The 15,869-nt window shown below is 38.8% G+C and overlaps 1 protein-coding gene across 1 annotated transcript in view; it reads right to left on the reverse strand.

The window, feature by feature from the left end:
- Nucleotides 1–10,602: 10,602 nt before the first annotated feature.
- Nucleotides 10,603–15,869, reverse strand: part of DYM (dymeclin) — a gene marked incomplete at its 3' end in the record, with an annotated part of 99,800 nt that continues 94,533 nt past the window's right edge. Inside the window, exons 11-12 of the mRNA XM_010021850.1 lie at nt 12,032–12,145; nt 10,603–10,697 (exon numbers count right to left, since the gene is read on the reverse strand). Coding sequence (XP_010020152.1) covers nt 10,603–10,697; nt 12,032–12,145 — 209 coding nt within the window. The remainder of the gene's footprint in view (nt 10,698–12,031; nt 12,146–15,869) is intronic.

Consider the following 15,869-nt stretch of genomic DNA (forward strand, 5'->3'; position numbering starts at 1 on the left):
CTAGGATTCTACTAGAATAGCAAATAATATTTTCTAAGAGACAATTAGAATTCCCTTGTTTTTTTTAAATCTCAGAAAATCCTACGCAGGACAATTTATTGCTATAAAACAAGACTGTAAAATCCACATCTTCAGTGTACTGTACCTTAGACAAACCACAGTGGTATACAACCCTGTAAACATTTTATAGCCTTAACCTTTTCTTCCAGGCCAGGTAAAAGAAATCAAAATTGCACTAGCTGGACTGCAATAATACTACTGGCTTTCTCAGTTTTGCTTCCTTTCCCTATCAAACATGCAGAAATCTGGAGTGACATGGCTCAGAACCTCAGTTTACTCTGCAAATTCATCTGTAAAACAGAGGAATTGTATCACAAAAATAGTTATTTCTGTATAGGTTTCCTCAAGTATCTCTTCCTCTCCACTATAACACATTTGCAAGATCAACTGTTTTAGAAGCTGTAAGGTTCCACCAAAAAAACAGAAAAGTTTTAAGACTATTTCTTAGTCTTTTAAGACTATTATCAAACTGTACTCTTTTCACTGGGACAGTCATAATAACTAAAGATGGGACAACAGGGCTTTCTACCTCCGGACTGCCACTCTTTGCTGCATGCAAATATCTGTGTGATGCCCTAGGTTCCCTGAGACAAGTATCAAAACTTCAGTAAACTTCAGTTCTATGGCTTCAAGACAATGAGGACTGTACAATGTCCTGGATGGCAGAAGAACAATGAGTTGTAGTAATGACTTGCCCCCATAAACCGACAGCATTACCACAATGGCTATGTCTAACCAGTCAGCAGAAACACAAAAAGTGGTCAAGGGAAGAGCAAACTATCTTGTCTGAAGCTGAGCTTCTACAGTTGCATGTATTTAGATATCAAAAACCTTTTCAAGCCAGACGAGCAATCAACAATGGTATCTGTAAGGAGTCCTATGTCATGACATACAAAGCGGAGAATAACATAGTTCAACCACCCTGCTTCATGTGAGAAGACCCCAAGACAGAGAGAAGTAATCATTTGCCCAAGATTCCTCCGTGGTTCACACCATTCCAATCTATCTCGAAATAAAACTATGAGCCTGTCCATCTGGGAAGTCTCCATAACTCTGGCTCTGAACACTTCTAATGGCATGCAGGGCACTCAACTGCTCACACCAGATGGGGGACGAGGGTATTATTGTCCCATCAGGTGCCCGCTCAGAATCCCCAGCAGGTTCAACCAGGCTTAAACCAAGTTCAATGATATTTCCATGTTGGAAACAGCTGATATCAGCCTAAAACCTCACCTCCATATGTTACACACTGGCAAAAACAGGCGAGCCCACATGGAGTACTCCTCTTTCTGTTGGAATATCTAAAGCAGTATTTTAACATGCTTAACTGTGACAACACTCAATGCATGGTAACAAAGGATGCTTCACTCCTTTTAAATATCAACCCCATTATATTTGCATTGCTAAGTCATACCAACAAGACGGCGTTTGCTACTAATATTCTCATTTCCCGTATCTCATCAATCATCATCTCCCCTTTTGTCACAGCCTTTCCTACTAATTGCAATGACACCTCCCAATTTTGAAATGGCTGATCAGCTTATAAGCTTCCCCACAGCTAATCTAGGTCAACATACTACTAATAAGGCCAGCATATGTTTCTTTCATTTAACTCTATTGAGATCTTTATAAATTGCTTCTGTCTCCCAACAAAAGCAGATTTGGGAACCCACAGATTTGGGAACCTCTGTCCCCACAGATCTGGGAACCTCTGTATGTGTAAGTAGGAAGAGTGGCAGAATGGAGGATGAAGGGCATAAAAACCACCTGCAAACAGGCTAGTGTGCCTGTGTCTGCAAACAGCCTGTGAAAGAGCAATCCAAAGCTACCCTAGATTGACCAGTTGACGTAGAAATCTCTACAGGTATCCCGCTGTGCATACAACTTCTGCTACTGACAGTCCACGGATTAAAAGCACAGTTTAGACTTAGTGGCTTGGAGCTGTTGGATGATCTTCCGTTTCCACAATGACCTCTTTCAAACATGGCCTGAACATGAGAATACCATGAAGGCCCTTTTTCTGAGAAGCTGTTAGCTTTCACTCTACTTTATTAGTTGTTGAAACAAGTAATAAAAATGGGATTACCACTTTTGTAACTGTACTGCACGAGGGATTAAAAAAAATAAATTACTATAAAGCAGTTTCTCATAAATAAAGAATCATTTTATATCCAGGTTAGATATTAAACGTCTTGTTCTCTAAACTAAAATGCTACAAAACTATTTTCAAAGTCAAGCAGCACTAAAATGTCCTTGAGGTTTTTAATTCTTACTTTTGAGGCAATGTCAACCGGTCAGTTCTATGGACTTCCATAATGAAGAGGATTTATTGCTAAAATCTAAGTCTTACAGCACAAGGTAAATGGCAGAAAAGTGAAGCCAAGGGGAAGGGGGGGAAATCAACACAAGTATTTCCAAGTAACAAAATCATCAGGCAATTACTATTTGGCAATGAAAGTCTGCTGGGATAAACAGGTCACTTGCTACTGCTTTGCAGCAAACACAGAAAACCAAACAAACTCATTGAGCTGCAGATAAATCCCCTGAAGCTGTACCCACAGAAAGGTGCTTCCTGTTCATTTCAGTGGCATGATGTCTGTATGAAAACATGTTGGGACAGGAATTACCGAAATCCACTGTTGTGTCAATAGGTTCCCTCAAGCACCGAATCTGAGTCCAGGGCTGCAGGGCATGCTGCACACTCATGCCCTGCACTATGAGCACTGCCAATGAAATCCAACATAAGCCCAACATTAAAAAACCCTTCACATAAAGAACTTAGGAAATAATCATACTGTTGAGATAACTTTCATTAAGGTAATTTCCTCCTAGCACAGCCACAATCCACAGGTGATGCAAAAGAGGAGAAAAAATTACCTATTATTCTTGAATAGCTCAGACCAGAGATATTTACATTTTACAATCGGAAACCATGGGTTTGTGCCTACGCCCCTCCCAGTATCTTCAGAGGCAGACATCAGTGGTTTAGTGAAACTGTTCATTATCATCAATCCCTTTCTTTTTTCTTTTCTTTTGGTTATAAAAAGGACAAGGACAGCTCATGCTCAGGGGGTTCAGTATTTAACAGCTCTGGCCACAGGACATTAATTCCAAGCACCCCTTTCAGAGCTTAATCTTTTATTATTGTGTAATTTGACTTGTGAAATCTCTTGATTTACAGTGGTGTGAGAGCAGAAGCAGCCTCTTTTCTCTAGGGCTTGCTATTACGAACACTCCTCTATTACGATTAAGAGATCAGTAAACTTAAATTTAATTTAATGGTCCAATTAAGATTTGAACCCAGACTACAAAAGACTTGTCTACTAATTGCTCCTATGGTGGCATTAAAGCCATTAAAGTCTGGGCTACCAGTGTGCATGGTATGATGCAAACCTGTATGTTTCAAAGCATCCTTGGAACCACACAGCTCTAAGCAACAAAGCTTTAAGCTCTCTCTTCTTTTATTACTGTTACAACAGTAATAAAAGAAGGAGGAACTAGTATTCATGTTCTGTGCTAATAAAGGTATAGGTTGGCTATTGTGATATAAATTTTTTTTCTTTTAAATGAAAACTGAAAGCTGACATTTCTGAAATTAGATTTTTTCCAAAATAATGCTTCATAGGGTCAAAGGGTTCCAACCCCTAAATTTGGAACAATTTTAGGAAATTCTCTATCCAAAAAATAGCTCTCATTTAACACCATTCACTCCCCTGCTCTAAGAAAGAAGCCAGTAAGGTGAGTTTCACAGAAGTACTGCATACCGTATCCACTTAATTTCTTTTGCCCCATTTACATATCTCATTTAAAGTTAAAAATGCTGACTAAGCTAACATTTCACCATTTAAAAATCATAATTCCTGTATGAGAAGCAACTCTTTTGTCCCTATACTTTTTGAGTGAAAATTAAATTATAAACCAAAGAGCTCTGAAGCATTCATGCAGCAACCTGGGGTTTTATTCCAAGTTTTTCTCCTTAGGAAGTGCCTCTGATATGGGTAAATCTATTTCACTAGTTTTCTGTACCAACTGTCCCATTGCCCTCCTCCAGCAAAAGAGGAAGCTGTATGTTAAAGAGCTTCCTGAAAGCACCATGGACATCTAAGTAAAAAAGGCAGGAAAACCAGAATGCTCACAGCATGCAAAGCCATGTGGGTGAGAAATTTGTTTATCTTCATATGTGAGCAGCCTAATGAGTTTCGGGCCAGCAATTACATCTCATTATTGACACTGCTAAATAATTTATTAAGCAATTGGTAAATTCTAATTTCAACAAATTCACACACTAACAATTTCAGATTTTTCAGTTGAACACGGCCCCTAATAACAGGTTGGATCACAAGTATCTGCTGCATAGATGTTTTTCTTCTTTGCTGAACACACATACTGAACTACTTGAATAACCAAGCTCCTAGCAAACTCAAGATGTTTTCTATACACAGAGATCCTTGCTGAAGAAGGTGTAGGTTTAAAAAACACTTCACCAAAAAATATACATATATAAAATAAATAAAAATCTTTTCAATAAATGCTCATAAGCCAAAAAAAAAAGCCATGGTATCAGATGTAACACATGCATCACAGAGTCTTCATCACAAACAGCAACGTGAAAAAATTGATGTTTCCTCCTTATCCCTAATTTATAAAAGCAACAACTGACATAATCTAGGGAAAAGCAGAGGGAAGTAATATGATTTCTTCTTTTAAAGACGATACAACATGAAAATTGACAATAATAACAACTAATCTGATTACTTACAGCCTATAAAATGCTAGGCAGGAAATACAGTATGTGACGCACTCCATCAAATAACATGGGGGATATTACAAAGATGTGCAATTCTATAAAGATGACTGTAAAAGGAAAACACTGCAAGCAAACCTAGCTACTTTATTAAGGGGAACTGTGAAATTACCAAAATTCAAATTCACAAACACAAGAGATATTTATATTGTAAGCAAAATTTATTCTTGGGAAAGCAGTGAACTCTCTTCTGCAGACAAACTACTTTTCATTTGTGCAAACCCAAGCACTCAAGAATTATACCAGTACCCAAGAATAAAGTACACATCTAAATGATTAAAAATTGTGCGCTAAAATAGGGGGGAAAACCAAAAAAAAGTAATACACAACATGTTTTAATAATTCACTTTTTAACCTGGAGTTACTGTTTGGATCACAAATGTTTTACACTACTCTGACCATTTTACTCAGAGCAAGCAGGGCCATTGCTAAATAAATGGCTGATAAAGTTGTAATCATTGAAAAGTCAAAACAACTTGAAAACATTGAAATCTGGATGCACATTACTCCATATTTTTAAAAACTAGCTACATCTTTCATATGCAGGAATATAAAAGACAGAGCTTCATGCATCTATTATAAAAATTCAGAGACTTCCCTAGGAAAAAATCAAGTTAAATGACCACTTATGAGAAAGGCATTTTCTCCTTATGCCATATGTATTTTTTAGTCTCTGCAGCTTAATGATAGTAAGCTTTTTTCCCATCCAGTATGAAATTTGCTGATCAAAGCCACTTGCAGCTGGTATGTACTTAATAAATACATTGCAGCAGCAATACAACATTTCTACAGGAACTCATACATTACAACTTAAACACAGGTTTCAATCCAGTATAATCTTAAACCGAGTTTAAAAAGTGCAGTTTAAATCAACATCACGTATTCTTGTTCTTAAAGAACCGTCATAAATATCTTCACTCAAGAAAATCCTCACAGACTTGTATAAGAGGAAACCATACCAGAAAAATTAAATTACTAAACTAGGAAACTGCAAAAACAAAATGGTTTTGTTGGCGAGATGAAACTTCTCAAATATTGCAGCACCTGTCAGAATTGATGGGAATTTTTCTTAGTAGCTTAAGAAGCATAATTGACTCTAGAAAATTATGAACACTTTGCTGAAGAGCACAAAGGGAAAGAAGGGCTTCCTCCTCTTCCCAGCTGAGAGAAGACAGACCTGGGAATCCACAGTGATGCAGTCTACCTTTACAAGAATGGACAATTAAGCACAGTACTCACAGCTGTATTTAAAACAAAAAGAAGACAAACCCAACATTGAGCAACTCCAGTGCTCAGCATTATGCTCCAGGGTATCTTACAGCTTCCAGGCTGGCCAACCAGTGAGAATTAGGGTTGCTATCTCTGCTTTTTCCAGTCAGACACAGAATAGGCACAGCCGGCTGTAGGTCTCATGCTTTGTTCTCGTAACAGGTATAGCAAGACTACAACAACACACAAGCACCACATACACTGCATCCCACAGCATGCACAAGTCTCTGATCTGTATCCCTTCTAAGTACACCTTTTTTCCTGATTCCACCTGACTCCTATGAGCATCAGGAGGATCACAGAGTCATAGAATCATGGAACCATAGACTGGTTTGTGTTGGAAGGGACCTTAAAGCTCATTCAGTTCCAACCCCTGCCACGGGCAGGGACACCTTCCACTAGAGCAGGTTGCTCCAAGCCCCTGTGTCCAACCTGGCCTTGAACACTGCCAGGGATGGGGCAGCCACAGCTGACCAACCTTTGGGGAGGGGCTCTTCGTTAGGGACTCTAGTGGTAGGACAAGGGGGAATGGCTTTAAACTTAAACAGGGGGAGTTTAGGTTAGATCTAAGGAAGAAGCTCTTCACAGTGAGGGTGGTGAGGCCCTGGAATAGGTTGCCCAAGGAAGCTGCGAATGCCCCAACCCTGGAGGTGTTCAAGGCCAGACTGGACAGAGCGTTGGGCAACATAGTGTATTGTGTGGTGTCCCTGCTCATGGCAGGGGGGTTGGAACTAGATGATCTTAAGGTCCTTTCCAACCCAAACTATTCTATGATTCTCTGATTCTTTGTTGTTCCCTGAATCCCACTGAACTCTCTACGACAGCCAAAGACATCTACAAAATATGACACTGATGTAATTACGTGCCATCTTTTAAGTTCCTTATGTCATCTAACAGGGAGAAGCACAACCGATGAAGTGTTCTTAGCGACTCACACAGCCCTGCGTGTGAACAGCTGTGGTGACAGTGTATTAAAAAAGGAAAACTGGATAGTGTTTCTAGCCTCATAAAGTCATTTAATGTTAAATGTGCATGTCTAATTAGCGAGGTGTACGGCAACCTCTAGTGGTATATGCCTGCTCAGAAAACAGCAAACATTCCAACACACGAAGCTATAGGAAAAGTAGTTGCCTGAAGTAATCCATCATTTTCTTGTCACCGATTTTATTAGAATGACATGGTGATGAGATGTCAGAATACAGCTGTTCAGGGACAGACTCTCCATTTCCAAGTGTGTCACATACTGGAGCAGGCAGGTTAGCTGCAGAAAAAGCCAAAGATCCTGAGAGCTGTTTCCAAATAGGTTAAAGGAATTAATGCCGACTAACTGAAGTTTTAAGTGACAAATCGAATACCTGCCCTAATATTGCAGTTATGGCTTTACTTTTTGGTAATTGGATTTGTAGAACAAAAACCAAGCAAAGGAAAAACCTACACTTACTGCAGGTAAGTAACACTCCACCTGGTTGTGCTTTACTGCTTAGAGACTATACAACTACTTCTAGTAGTCATTTGTGACAATAATGACATCAACACACATTTTATTTGTTTATAATAAGTCTACCAATATAATTTAAAGATACTACAAATGTCAGCACTCCACAAATATGACAGAGACAAAGTGCAGTGCAATATCACCCTTGGCACTATGCTGATAAAATAGCTCTGTGTAATTAGAAACAAACCACTGTTAGCAGTGGATAGAGAAGGGAAGGATCGTGAAGTCAGAGTAATCTACCATACAAGACATCCAGCACTAAGTGAACAGTGCGTTGGATCTTACTATAAGACATCTATTACATCTATTTTTACTTCCAGCAGCTGCTTGTGATAGATTTATACAAATCTATCAATTTTCATGCTTTCTGTGACACAAATTACCCAACATTATGAAGTTGTATTTTGCTGAGCTCTTAAGTACACTACATTGAATATTCCCAGCTAATTCTTTCAGAGAAAATAGTCTTCAGAATTTAAAACAATTGGCAGTCGATGCTCAGAATAGGATTAGGAAAAAGCCTGCATGGAAATGGAATTACTTCTCACATTAAGGAAGGAATCATTAGAGCATCTGGTGAGGCTTCAATTATGACTGTTCAGTTATATTGCTAAGCAGATTTTAAGTTAAGTATTTCATAGCTACTTAATTTAAAAAACCTATACCCTAAAATACTTCATGCAATATAAAATAACATCTTCTTTTTAGGCTTTTCCTTTACCAACACTACTTTTTTCATTATAGATACTGTGGTTTCTTCTCTCAGAGATGCTTGCTCTCTCACGGTAGAACCAGAATAGGAATTTAAATATAAATATTCTGCTTTGGCATCATGGAGAAAGCTGGGTCCATCAGCTCTAGCTAAGTTTAATAGTGCCTAACAGGCTGCATAAGGTAGGAAAAGGAAGGACAACGTATGCCTCAAAACATCAATCCTTTACGAAACATGCATTCCTATTGCTGTTCTTAATAACTGAAACTTAGAACAAGTCTGTGGATTCTGAGAGGAAATTGGGTTAAAATACTTCCTTTATGGTGCTTAAGCCTGCCAGGGAACCCAAGGTTGTAAAGCTCCTGAGAGGAAAACCTACTGTACTAGCAGTAAAGTCATACAGGAGACAAGCTGCCCCTGCAACTGACTCTGCCTTCCAGCCTGCTCATCTTGTAGCACCACAGGACATTTTACAACAGAGTTAAACACAGTTTTATAGTAGAGTCTTTTGATTTATATGCACTCATGATCTTGGTGACAAATTAAATCCCAAACTTGGTGGCCATTTTTGCCTATTTTCCAGATGTACAGCTTTGTAACTGATCTTCTTTCCCTGACTCTCCTCGTGTCTCCCTGTTTTCCAAAATTTAAAGTCACCTCCACTATGTCCGCAATAATAATAATATGGAGCATCTGGCTACAAGGCAGAAGCTTAAAAATAACAGCATGGAGTCTCTTTGGACTATAGTCCAGCAGACCACATGCTTAGCCATTTTGTAACCCAACTAAATCAAAGCAAACCAGCTAAACTTACTTTGAACCATGAGTTTAAATTTTGAGCAGTAGATGTCCATAAAGTGAGAGCTTTTTGACAAAAACCAAGCTACACAGAAATACACATGCAGTTAGTCTGAAGGACTCAAGATTACTGAGTGGTGATAGAGCTGACTGTCAGAAGAGTAGCAAGGTAAGCTCTTCCTGCCCCAGCTACCAGAAGAACACACCCCACTTTGGTCTGCATAAGCAGCAGCAAAATAAAATGGATCAAAATCAGAAACTGGGAACATCGGAAAAAGCTCTGAAGTGGCAAAGTATCACAAGAAAAAACAGACCAAGCATTTGAGCATCAAGGTAGAGGACCTCACACCACACCAGGATCTATGATTTCAGGGGGCAACGTTTGCAAATGCTTGGAAAACTCAGACTCCGTGTCTATGATTTAAGAAATGAAGCAAGCAAGTATTTCATATGATGTCTGTGATAGGTAACACGAAAATAGCTCCAGTTCAAATTCTGAACACCCATTGTCACTGCCTAAGGTATGAAAAGAGAGCAAGCATCAGAAGGGAAAAGGTAAAGGCAAAACGCTTTCATCCTGGTTTGCTGTCCACACTTCTATAACCAAACATTTCCAAAAGAGAAGGAACTCAGAGAGAATTAAATCCTGAAGAGCAATGGTTTAAGAACAATGCCTTGTTAACCCAGCCCTTTACAAAGTGTACAGGCATGCAATTATCATTTACTTATTTTTGGCACGCTGTCTGTATTTGACAAGCACTGTTAACAGTTTATTCCAGATCGTATTAACAAGGACCTTCCCAGTTTCCCCTGGAGCGTGGAGTGGGGCTGGCTGCCAAGACGAAAAGGATGCTGGACACACGATTACCTGCCTTTACAAAGTGGACTGCAACTTCAATATCTACTTCTTTAAACTTATGGCCCTGTTTTAGAACCAGAGCAGATATTGACTACTTATGGCTACAAAGGCTAATAAACTTCATCAGTTGAAAAGCACGTGTTTTATTGCCCATATCATCACAAAATGATCATTGTGTTATGTCTCATTTAACAAATAGATCTATTGCCAAATATGCAGGAAGAAGTGAAGCAAACTGAAAATGCAGTCTGTATAGTATTTGGGAACCATCACGCAAGTGCCTTTTTATAATAACGTGATACATGACTTAAAAAAAAAAAACCCAACCATAATTCACACAAATCCCTGAAAACCTTCTGGTCTGAAATCAGCTACTGAGCTATTCTGTTAATAGACTCAGAAGTTTCTCAGACACAGAAACTAGTATCTTTTGTGCATTCAGAACAGATTCAATTATAAAGCAAATAGGTTTATTCTGGGATTGTTTAGTTATTCAGTTAGCATTTCAGCTATTTACTTCATTGGTATCTATTAAGGAATACAGAATTCAAGTCCTTTACTCTTGAGTTTCAAAGATGAGTTTTGAGAGTCTTTATATTTACCTGATGATCCTCTGAGCCGCATACTGATGAAGCGAGCGGAACTGTGCTGACATATTTGCTAAGGCTGCCAAACAATTTGTATGAAGGTATTTGTCCTGTCAGAAAGAAGAGGAAAGAAAAAACCTACATCAAGCTGTTCTTTTGATACACACTGACACCTATTGCAGGAATCATTTGGAAGACTGAGTAATACATGTTGCTTTAAACGACACGGTCAAAAGCATCCAGCAGAAATGCAATATGTATATACTTGGTGATGTTTTAAATGGTTGTCTTAAATTGTAAGGCTTACAAAAGATTGTTTCATACAGATTTTGGAATGTATATGTCCATATGGATACACATTCACATATCGTTAGCAATGTTATTTACAATGACATCATAGATACAACAAACAATGAGAAACATTCTCATCCTCTCCCGTTCTCTCTCTCCCTTTTGTAGTCTTAACCAAAAATTTTCTGTTTCACAGCTCATCTCCCTGTTAACTCTTTCAAAGCATTCTATCTATCCCACAACTATAACCATACAACACTTCAGAGTGGTCTCCTTGTTAACACCCCTGAAACCATTTGTCCAGATAAGTATTTAAATGTTGGCCATAGCGAAGTCAAGGGTTTGCACAGAACCAAACTTTTCACTTACACAATCCAACAGGGGTTTATTTCCCTACTCAGATCTAAAATATACATTACACAACATGACAGATTCCAAATCCTACAAATATATGTCAAGAATGGCCTCATTTCTTCCAGTTCTTTTGACCATAAGTTTTAATCCTGAAGTTTTACAATTTAAAATATATTTAAACATTTTTTGCTACTTTTCAATGTAAAAAATTCTGTGCCCTCAATTGCTAAATATACTCAAAAGCGTAGGATACCATGCCTATATGTTTGAGATAAGGTATAGAATCAAATACTTGAAAAGTGCATGAAAGCAATCTGATAAGAGGCTATAAAGTTGAAGCACTTTTGTTTGCTAGAGCTCAAAAAGCTTTTATGGCCCAGTCACTGTCCTACTTCATAAAACACTAAGAACAAATAGAGCTGAATTTCCCACTTCTGAGTAACTTGAGAGGCAAACAACCTATAAAGAATCATTTCTTCTCATAAAACTAAGAAACTTTTCTTCTTATCTGAAGATGAGTGTAGTGCCTGAATTACAGTCTTTAGAGAATCCTACTCAATGAACTAGATGACGATACTGAAACAGTGTTGTAAGTTCAGAATCACTTAACACCATGCTTAGTTAATATGGCTGATCTGTCCATTTCCTTCCCTCCTGTGAATTCAAATGTCAACTGGTTGCAACAGAATGAAGAAAATCCCACACCCTGTTTGAAACTGAATTGATGCTGTTAAGTTAGAAATGCACATGATGTGCGTAAAGCGCACATAACTCTTATTAACTTACACATAACTCTTACCCTTGTCCGTGTCATGTTGTACTGGATGGTTCTTATCACAACTAATATCAGGAGACTCCCAAGTGAGATCTCTGTTAAGACACGCTCAGCATACCAGGTGATATTTTTCAATATCTGAAAAACAAGAATAAAATTCTTCAGCACCTAGGTCTGAGTAAGAACACCAAAAGCTGTTTGTAGTCTCGTATTCCTTGAGAAAGGTAAATTAGCTTCCAGCCTCAAATATGACAAAATCTGTTGTATTCTAAAGCATGATTAGAAAAATAATAATAAAGAAAAAGAAGAAAAAAGACAGATCTCTGCAGTACTATCACCTCGCAGATCTCACCAACTTTATCATCAGTCAAGTGGAAACACACTGTGTGTAGAAAGATGATTCGACTTGGCATTTCCCCAATTTCTATGCCCTGTGCCACCACACGTCTATATTCTTATTGATCTTACCCTTCTCACTTCATAAAGTCTCCAGTTCTACCCCAGCCACCTGAATAACACTGCCAATTCCTTCCTATTTTCCCTCATTACCAATTGGGCAAGAAGCAGCATGTGCGATCTCTGACTGATTGGCAAGAGCACAAACGCTGAAGGTCACGGAGCAGATCAATAGGTTAACTCTTGACTTCACATTGAAGCCTTTCTCTTGCCAGATGTGGTGTCTCTAGCCTTAATAGGTTAGTAAAAGTCATCAGCTAGGTTAAGAGGTGTGTATCTTTCAGCGCTCTCCATGATCAGGGTGGATGAAGTTTGCCACCATTTCTGAGTTCACTGCAGAAGGAGAATCAATCCACTCTCTTCTATTAGAGTACTCATCCAACCAACCCACAGTGATAGAGCAAAAAATCCCTGCCTTAAAGAACTGGTAAAAATAAGTCAACAGGAACTCAACTAGTGGAGAAGATCCACTATAAATTCAGGTTTATTCTGGGTCAAAACAAAAATTTGTGTAACAAGGACTATTGCACAAGAAACTATAACTCCATACAACTTAATTTTTGATATATTAAGTGTATTTCATTGAAACTTCACATTCAAAGACAATAATACAGATGTATTCAAAAAATCTAAACCCCATCAACCTCAACAATCAACATCATTAAACTCTTTATTAACTCTCAAGAAGTTACATTAAAACACTTCTGACCATACCCCTTCTTGCCTCTTCTCCTTTGGATGAGTAAGAAAAGTTTTTGCTCTTCAATTTGTATAATTTCTGCTTTTAGAATTCCCTCTTTCTCCCCCTAAGAAGCTCGCCCAGCAAAACCTCTTTAAGAGAGAGAGGATGGAGAAGTAGTAACTGAATTCCTGGGAGGAGATATGGAGAGTTGGATGCTGAATGACTTACAGAAGGCAAAAGGGAAAGGCAATGCTGGAAACTACTTCAAGTTGCTGCTGATTTTATACTACTCCTTCTAAGATTTTATACTACTCCTTCTAAGATTTTATACTACTCCTTCTAAGACATACACACTCATATAAACTGTCATGGAAAGTATCGTAATTGTATTTGTGAAAAAGGGCTATCTGTAAAGCAAAATCATGTATTAATGTAGTGAAATTCTGAAATATTTTAAAAATAGCACTTTCAGAATCTACAGCCTCATACAGTTACCTAGAAAAAAGTTCACCTATGCAATCACCTCTACACAGGCTTTTAAAGGAATATAATATTAAATTCTGCAAAATCTATGGCAAAATCTGGGCCCATAGTTTAGGCCTCTCTCATTTTGAAGTGTTACAGCACAGCATCATCCCTCAGTTTGGTAGGGCAGACTCTTCCACTACAACCCAACGCTGCCACAGAGAAACGATTCCACATCTGAAAGTAAAAACACTGGTTGTACTTACACATTCAGGTGACCTGGAGAAATGGACAACCAACACATAGGCATTTAGATCTTGTTATTTATTTGTTAACAGTGCAAAACACTGACTTGTCTCACTACTGACCATGGCAAAGGGTTGCTTCGTTTCTCTTATAATCATGTGTTTACACACAATTATATGTCACGTTTTTAAATGATGTAGTCACTTGGTTGCTAACCACTAAAACAGTGCAGATCAGGAATCCAAAAAGGTCACACCATATCTGCATTTTCCAAAATATTAAGTTTTTAATTTGAAATTCTTTACTTTCTGTATTTAAGGGGATTATTAATGATGGTCATGCACACTGTTCACTAAAGCTCATTAGAGGCAGTATGTTGAGCAATCTTTTTCTCGTTGCATATATTGGAGAAGGAAACTGGAGACCAACAGCTATTTTACAGACACAACGTCTTTCATTCGGCCCAGAGCCTGGATCTGTGCAAGCCTTTCTGAATTATAGAATCACAGTATTGTTTAGGTTGGAAAAGACCTTTAAAATTATTGAGTCCAACCGCTAAACCATATCCCTAAGTGCCACATCTACACATCTTTTAAATACCTCCAGGGACAGCAATTCCACCACTGCCCTGGGCAGCCTGTTCCAGTGCTTCACAACCCTTTTGGTTAAGAAATTGTTCCTAATATCCAACCTAAATGTCCCCTGGTGCAGCCTGAGGCCGTTTCCTCTTGTGCCATCCCTTGTCCCTTGGGAGCAGAGACCAGCCCCCTCCTGGCTCCATCCTCCTGTCAGGCAGTTGTAGAGAGCGGTAAGGTCCCCCCTGAGCCTTCTCTTCTCCACACTAAACCCCCAGGTCCCTCAGCCCTTCCCCATCACACTTGTGCTCCAGGCCCTGCTCCAGCTCCATTCCCTTCTCTGGCCCCGCTCCAGCACCTCAATGTCTCTCTTGCAGTGAGGGGCCCAGAACTGACACAGGATCCGAGGTGCAGCCTCACCAGTGCCCAGCGCAGGGGGACAGTCCCTGCCCGGGTCCTGCTGCCACACTGGGGCTGGGACCGGCCAGGATGCTTTTCATACAGTGGAATATGAGTAGGCTATGTAAGAGTCCCGTAAGAATATTAACAGCATGGTTGTCACTGCAGATGACAACTTGATTTTAAATAGAACACACTTCTTTGGAGAGAAAATTAGAAGTTGTATTATAAAAAGAACGCTTCAAGTAGGAAGTTCCCTTTCTAATTATCTTCCTGATCTTTGTTTCTCTTCCATCAGTCTGCTTTCATTTTGAATTTTCCCCATGCTCCCCATAGTTGGGTTTGGAATATCACCAATATAATCAGCCAACAGACCGCTGTTGACCAATCCTTCCAAATATGAGTTGCAATAAGGCAGTTTGATGTATTTTACAATGTGCCTCTTGCTGAATTTCTTTTCTATTCAGCAGCCTTCATTCCTACAGTAAGTTTAAGACACATACACAGAGCACATGCCTCCCACAAAAGCACGTTAACTAAGCAAATTATTAATATTACAATCTCTGAAGAATCAAAGGTCTTAAGTACTATGCGGTTTTAGGAACCCAGTAGTTACTCACAAATCACTGTAATGCAAATTGTGTTAGTGTTGAGAATGCAGAGGTTAGAATACAACTGTTTGATGTCAACTACTCTGAAATACATACTCAAAGCACCCTGTAACCTACATATAATTCTGCTTCATTCTATTCATCAACTTTTGCCCTTAAATCCCAAACATGTACGTCACAGGTCTCTGTGCTTTAAGGGTTTCTTTCCATTATCACTTGGGATCAAGTCCTCCCTCTCTTACACACTATACTCCCATTTGTGACTTCAAAAGCATTTTTATCATCTCCAAACACAAATCAAAGACAGCCCTATCCAATCAAAGTAATATACAAAGACTTCTGACACATCCCGCAGTCCTCTTCTCAGCCAACTTTGTGCTCCTGACAGAACTATTCGTGATTAATCAGAAAGATTCAGATCAGCAAAT

Source organism: Nestor notabilis, unplaced genomic scaffold (genome assembly GCF_000696875.1).
Source record: "Nestor notabilis isolate BGI_N333 unplaced genomic scaffold, ASM69687v1 scaffold5699, whole genome shotgun sequence".
Classification (NCBI taxonomy): Eukaryota; Metazoa; Chordata; class Aves; order Psittaciformes; family Psittacidae; genus Nestor; species Nestor notabilis.